The following is a 7648-nucleotide window of genomic DNA, read 5'->3' on the forward strand; positions in this document are numbered from 1 at the left end:
AAATGCTGATAATTGTCAATTTGTCATTGAGGCATGTACATACGAACTTATTATTGATTTCAAATTTATGATTACTATATTAAATGCAATTTGATTCCATATCACTCAAGTATTATTTTGTTACCAAAACGGCATAACATCGTGGTTCTCCCGATATCCTGTTCCACTGTTGAATGCATATTTGAATCGATTGATATAATTATCAGAATCAGCTTACATTTAAATAAAAAATACCCTACGCCTACGCATATACATCAACATCAGAGTCAAATATAAAAATTTCAAGAGAGAGAGAGAGCATGCCATGTATAACAATAATAATTCTCAAAATTATTGCTATATATTTGTTTAATCAATTTAATGTGTTTTTTAAAATTTTGAAATTTAAGAAATCAAGGATGAAGGAACCATGAAAATAAAACGGTTCTCATCCTGTGTTCATCACAGTCAAAATCAATGTGAATGGCTTAGATTAAGATGAACACACCATGTTCATCTTTTTTATGAGCATGGAATATGGTCCACAAAAATAGTAACTCCAGGACCAGAGTACATCGTTGTGATAATGATGAGGATTCAATATGTTGTACGTCAAATTACAATGCTTCTTGGTCAAATAACCAATAAAAAACACAACCGTATATGAACTTTTGTCATGATCTTAAAACAAACAGATATAATACAAAATGAACATATCATAATGCATGAATGAATATAATATTCATTTAAGTATTATATGTAATCTCGATTCCAAAAGCATTTAAGTGATAATAATAAATGCAGACCCATTGAATTAAGTAGATAATCGAATGAATGAGTAAGATTGTGTATAGAGGGATGTATCAGAAGAAAAAGGGTATTCATAGGAAGATACATCTGAATCCCATTTATTTCTTTTACGATTCAAGGTTTTGGGTTTAAAAATATTCATCTTCCTCTTTCTGTTTTATTTCTGTCTCTGCATTCTTCTTCTTCTTCTTAATCGTTATCTTCCTCAGACTGCAACAGCGTAAATGGAGTTTGGGATTTCTAGCTCTAAAGTTTTCTCTCTCTTAATATTGGGCTGCTTTGCGCTGAACGCCTTCAAGGACTACGGATCCCACGCTCAACTCATACCGAATGATGAAGGTACTTTAATTTCTTAAACTTTCTTTAATTCTTAGTATTAATCAAATAACTAGTTATATTAAGTACGAATACAAATTTTTCAACATGATAGCTGGAAATTAGTAAACCTGGAGGGTTAATCCCAAGCTATATACACCACATGAAGCAGAAGCACTTTCAAATTGCTTTACGAGTGAAGTTTAATAAAATTAATATAGGTTCATATAATTGACTTTATGTTGGGTGCAGTGGAAGTTCTAAAAGCAATATCATGGAAGATAGAGAACTTGAATTGGAACGTAACCTCAGGTTCTTGTATTGATGGAGGCTTCAAAAATGAGACCATTGGAGAGAATAGCATCGTAAGGAATGTAACATGCAATTGCACTTTCCAAAGTGGAACTGTTTGCCATGTTACAAACATGTACGTATATATTAATCCAGATTTTCTTTTCATTATAAGGTGAAAGTGAAGAAAGAAAAAGAGATGGAGAAAATAGAAACTTCAAATTCAGCACAATTTATATATGACCAATATTACTGACGAGGTTTTGTTGTGTTGCAAAAGAAATATTATTATTATTATTCAAATGAATTCTAGTTTGCAAAGATTTGTGATTTAAATCTTTTAATGACAGCCAGCTGAAGGGCCTCAATCTGTCAGGAGTTATACCAAGTGAATTTGGTGATCTTACTCAATTGCAAGAACTGTAAGTGATGCATTCTTTTTCCCCCTTCTTTTATATTTTTTTAATTTTAATTATTATCTGTTTATACTTGTTGAGTTTCAAAAAAAACAAACACTGTCATGTTGAGTATTCTTGTAATGATTTTGACTATTTTTGTAATGATTTTGACATATTAAAATTTGTCAAAATTACCTATTTGTTATTTTAAAATTCAATATGTATTGTTTTTTATGTCATTTTTCCTTTATTATATGTATATATAACCTTAGGGTAACATTAAGATCATTCATAAAAATTTAGAAAATTGGTTTATATTATACTTTATGTAGAGAATGCATCATTTCAATGTTCTATACGAAATTGATAGTCAGTTTAAAAAGAAATGCGTAAATACAAAATGAATTCAGGATTGGAATCCAGATAATTGCTTCCAAACTGTTTTTGCATTATAAAAAAAATGAATTTGGTGAGCTCCATATATATGTTACATAAGATCAAATCCCAAAAAAAAAAAAAGTTGCACACTTCATAAGTTGTGAATACTATAGTTTATTGTAAATTTTATGATTTATGTTGATTGATATTGATGAGACTCATTATTTATGTAAATTCTACTCAAAATTATGTTCTGTTAGTAACAATAATTTGAAGTTTAAAATAACTCTTGTGAACTGAAACTTTGATACGGGGCAGTGATTTCTCTCGCAACTATCTGAACGGGTCAATCCCAAGGAGCTTGGCTAAACTCCCTCTCGCTAAATTGTAAGTAGTGATTGATCAAAACTTGTGAATATCCAAACTTTATTTTCATCCATCTTTTACATGCATGCATATATACAAGCTTGAATAATTTTTTGACTAATTTATGCATCATCGTTCATCTCTCAAACTTATATATGCTTCAGATCCCTTCTGGGAAATCGAATCAGCGGTTCAATTCCAACGGAGATTAGCGATATTTCAACTTTGGAGGAATTGTAAGAGTTCCCAAAGTGACTTATTATAAACTTTGATCTTTTCAAACTAATTGTTGTGTTGAGAAATGTTTTTATGTTTTGTGTTGCCTACTACAGAGTGTTGGAAGATAATCTATTGGAAGGAATTCTTCCTTCTAGTCTTGGAAAATTGAAGCAGCTACGGAGATTGTAAGAACATTTATTTTGTGTATAAGTGATTTTCTTTTTTATTTTTCCAACGCTTTGTAATTGATACAGGCCAAGTGTTGTGTTTTTTTTTTTTTGTTTATGAATTTGCAGACTTCTTTCTGCAAACAATTTCTCAGGGACAATGCCAGAGAGTTATGGCAATTTGAAGAAACTAGAAGATTTGTGAGTCATAAAACATGATTGAGGCAATTTGTATATTGTGTTTAACTCTTTTGAATTCTAAAATCTCTCTCCTAACTTTTTTTTTTTTTTGCAGTAGGTTAGATGGGAACAATATGTCGGGAAAATTACCCAATTTTATTGGCAATTGGACTAAACTTGGAAGATTGTGAGTCTATTTTACTAATCAGTGATTACTGCTTTATGATTATTTATTTGTTGACGAATAAACTAGTTTACTGGATTTTGATCTTTTCATCATATAAGTATCCTATAATGTGAAATAAAAATATGTTAAGCCATCAGGGCTTAATTTTATTTTTTAAATTATTATTATTTTTATTACTATTTTTTGTCTTGGCAGGGATTTACAGGGCACATCCATGGAAGGTCCCATACCTTCAACCATAGCATTGTTAACAAATTTGACTCAATTGTGAGTAGATTTAAATTTGTCTATACATTGTTCAATGAAGATATGCAATTTAATGTTCACTTTTTTTTTTTAACTCAGGAGAATATCTGATTTGAATGGACCAACAACAAGGACTTTTCCTGATCTGGAGAATTTAAAATCCTTGGAATACTTGTGAGTCAAGGAACATTTTCTGCTATGAAAATGCTACATATGATTCTTAATATATAAGACCTAGTTGACTAATTTGGAGAAATTAAAAAAATTATTAAATTATTTAATTATAGTATATATTATATAATCTCTCTAAAATACTTATGTGGACTATTATATCATATATCAATTTATAAGTGAAGCAAATTAGTTTGGAAAAAATGATAAATATAAATAGTTTAAAGTAATTTAGTAACTTTTTTAATTTTTTCTAAATAGTCAATTGGGTCTTATATTAAAGATTTGAAGTAATATGCTTTATGCAATTTAACTATTTTATGAAGTCTCTCTCTCTCTCATACCATGCCTTTTGTCACCTTATTAGGGTGTTGAGAAATTGCTCAATCAGCGGTTCCGTTCCAAATTACATTGGTCAAATGAAAGGCTTAGCTGCTCTGTAAGCTCAATTTGCTTCTTACTAGCTCAAATCAATTTTACCAATCTAAATTCTGGTTAGAGTATGTCATCAATCAATATTGATATCGATATAAAATCTAAAAAAATCGCGTTATTATAAATTATGAATATAATGTGACTCGCATTGCACTCTTTGTAATGCACGAAAAATATATCAAATTTACTTTTTATTTGACAACTTAATTCTTAATTTAGAAATAGTTGCTGATATTATTGACTGTTTTTCATTAATGAATACTACCTCCGGTATTTAGGACGGGAGGTAATATATTTTTTTCCTCTATATATTCTTCAGTTATTGTTTAGTATAAACTGTAAGGATATGATGGAAATTTAATAATATAGGATACTAAGTCCACGTTGAGTATAGTACAGAATACTTAATAGACATTTTTTAATGGGTTGATTCTCACTCCTCAACATAGAGCTTTTGGGATAAAGTTCTCTATCCCACTTAGATACCCATTAGAACTATTTAATAATTATTAATAAATAATTATAATCATAACAGTTTTTTGAGGCCATATTTATGTTTCATATGGATTGCAGTGATTTGAGCTTCAACAATTTGACTGGCAGAATCCCGGATCAAATACAAGACTTGGAAAAACTAAATTACATGTAAGTGAGCATATTCCATAAGTAAGTTAACTTAATTTCTTGAAACCTTTTCTTTTCGGCCAAATAATTTCCTAGAACTTAATTATTTTTTTTTATCTGATGACCTGTACAAATTATGCATGCAGGTTTTTAAATGAAAATTCTCTGAGTGGAGAAATTCCAGCATGGATACTGAAAATCAAACAGAACTTGTTAGTATAATTTCCCCCTAATTTTTTTAATTAAATAGACATAAATTAGTCTTTTAATTTCTTGAAATTAACCCATATCATGTAATATAATGTTATAAAAACACAAACACACACACTAATTATTACTTTAACTTCCTCCTCAAATGTCTTCATCAATAAACAGTTTGTAAAGGTTACTATATGAATTATTGGAAGGAATATAAAAAAGACTTGTATATATAATTCCACTCTAATTTCTCTTATAGGGATTTATCTTACAACAATTTTTCAACGACTTCTGCTCCAATTTGCCAGTTCAACGATATGTAAGCCTCTGTTTGTGTGTGTGTGTGTGTGTGTAACTTTATGGGCATTGTAATATTCTGAGGCCTTAATTTTGTTACACAGAAATTTGGCTTCAAGTCTGTCATCTTCAACAAACACCTCGTACGATTATGTATACTTATATGGTCATCCTGTTTTAATTATTATGCAATATTTTTGACTCATTTATTGAAGCTACTTATTCATCATCTTGCAGTCTTACTTGCCTGAAAAAGAACCTTCCTTGTGAAGAAAATCCCAAGTGTGAGTGTTCAAACTTCCTAGACATAGTTGATGTTTTCATCCCCTACAATAATAGTTTTGCATTGAAAATATTTAATGACCCTGTCATTTTTTAGTGTATTGTATTTTCAACCAAAAAAAAAATATATAAATCAGCTCAAACAAAGTCCAGTACAAAACTAGAGAAGATACTGTTATAAATCCCACACGTTGAAGAATTTCATTAAGTTTTGTGTGTTTTATAATTTTAAGGGACTCTACCTTTTGATAGGCTAGTCTTTTGGAATTGGCTTTTTGTTTTAAACTTATCTAATGTGAGACTCATAACAGATACCAACAACTTAAACTAATGCCCATGCCAACTCATCATAAACACTTATTTCCATGAATTTTGACGAGATGTTGAGAATTTTGGTCATTCTATATGGTGAAATGACTGCCAATTTCATGTGATAATATTTCGATCAAAACAACACCTGTTATCCAAAAGTCACATCTGATGATTAATTGTTGGTGAAATATAGTCCAATTTCTTGCTAGCTAACCTACTGGAGCTTTAATGTTTGAGTTTCTATCAGACGTAGTTATTGATGTTATGAATAGTTTTGCAGATCATTCATTGTTCATAAACTGTGGAGGACAAGAAATGGAATACAATGGGAATAAGTATGAAAGCGACCTCGATCAAGAGGGTATCTCATACTTTTATCTCAGTGACGACAAATGGGCTTACAGCAGCACAGGATTATACTTTGGAAATTCTGAAGCTGATTACATAGCAACAAACACATTTTCTCTCAACATCACTGGTCCTCACTTCTACCAAACAGCTCGCCTTTCCCCTTCCTCCCTTAAGTATTATGGCCTCTGCTTGCTTAATGGGAATTACAATGTCAAGCTTCACTTTGCTGAGATTATGTTCTCTAATGACCAAACATTTAGCAGCCTCGGAAGGCGCATATTTGATGTCTCAATTCAAGTGAGTATATCTTGATCCTCTTCTGCTGATTTAATTGAAAGGTGTAGTAAGAAGAAGAAGAAGTTCTGAAGTGCTGAAACTTTTTGTGGACAAATATTGACAGGGAAGGAAATATTTGAGTGATTTTAACATAATGGAGGAAGCTGGTGGTGTTGGTGAGGGCATTGTTAAGGACTTTAATGTTGATGTGAATGATAACAGCCTGGAGATCCATTTATATTGGGCAGGCAAAGGAACCACTGCAATCCCTAATAGAGGTGTATATGGACCTCTTATATCTGCTATTTCAGTTACCCCAAGTAAGTCAAATATATAATTAATCTCATCATTATTGGTTTGATTTATATGTGTGTGTGTGTGTGTGTGTGAATAATATATAAGCATTTCTTCTTTTGTTGCAGACTTCAAATTAAGTCCTTCAAAAGGGCTTTCTGCTGGAGCCATTGTTGGAATAGTTGTAGCTGTACTATTTGTGATCCTCATACTGATATTATTTGTTCTGCGAAAGATGGGTTTCTTATTAGGTGGGAAGAATCATAAAGATAAAGGGAAAATCAGAATAAAAAATCAAACTGGTGTATCAGATGATGAGATGTGAGAGTCATCAAATGGATATTTAATCTTTTTCGTTCATATGTTAGTGATTTAATTATTATATTAAAGTTCTCGTGTCTGTTTCAGGCAATTTCATTTGATTTTTGCTTTTAGTAATATTAATCTTCTTTGTTGTATACCTCTTAAATCTGAAAATGAGTTTTTATTCTTTAAAACAGTTCAAAGATGACACGTACTGGTCACTTTGCTCCACAAAATAAGTTTGGTGAAGGAGGTTTTTTTCCCCCTATGCACATATAATGTATTTTATAAAGAAAAAAGACTAAATTATACAAAACTTCTTGAATTTTATGCGATACGTAAATAACTTCCCTAATCTTTGAAATCTTACAATATCATTCTGACTTTTGACATTTATACAAATACTATTAAATTGGTTCATTATTTATCTGCAAATAACTTAAAGTTCAAGGGGTTTGTGTGCCTCTAACTCAAAGTTTGAGGGGTTATATGCAGATAAAAGTAACGTTTAAGGGGTATTATGAAATTGATAGTTTGGAGTTACCTGTATAGATTTAAAAGTTTAGGGG

The 7648-nt window shown here is 30.6% G+C and overlaps 1 protein-coding gene across 1 annotated transcript; it reads left to right on the top strand.

Moving 5' to 3' along the window:
- The first annotated feature begins 6170 nt into the window (after nucleotides 1–6170).
- On the top strand, nucleotides 6171–7101 carry LOC114714799 (probable LRR receptor-like serine/threonine-protein kinase At1g53430). Its single transcript, XM_028899572.1, has 3 exons — nucleotides 6171–6503; nucleotides 6607–6802; nucleotides 6905–7101. The coding sequence occupies exons 1-3, from the start codon at nucleotides 6171–6173 to the stop codon at nucleotides 7099–7101; spliced, it is 726 nt and encodes a 241-aa protein (XP_028755405.1).
- The last annotated feature ends 547 nt before the right edge of the window (nucleotides 7102–7648 follow it).

This window comes from Neltuma alba, unplaced genomic scaffold (assembly GCF_004799145.2).
Source record: "Neltuma alba isolate B1F8T4 unplaced genomic scaffold, ASM479914v2 tig00011543_pilon, whole genome shotgun sequence".
NCBI lineage: Eukaryota > Viridiplantae > Streptophyta > Magnoliopsida > Fabales > Fabaceae > Neltuma > Neltuma alba.

What these genes read in the sequence shown, in the direction of transcription:
- LOC114714799 (XM_028899572.1), top strand. Translation starts at nt 6,171, where the DNA reads ATGGAATACAATGGGAATAAGTATGAAAGCGACCTCGATCAAGAGGGT. An exon ending in TATTTGATGTCTCAATTCAA is followed by an intron (nt 6,504 to 6,606) that starts GTGAGTATATCT and finishes AAATATTGACAG; the next exon opens with GGAAGGAAATATTTGAGTGA. An exon ending in TGCTATTTCAGTTACCCCAA is followed by an intron (nt 6,803 to 6,904) that starts GTAAGTCAAATA and finishes CTTTTGTTGCAG; the next exon opens with ACTTCAAATTAAGTCCTTCA.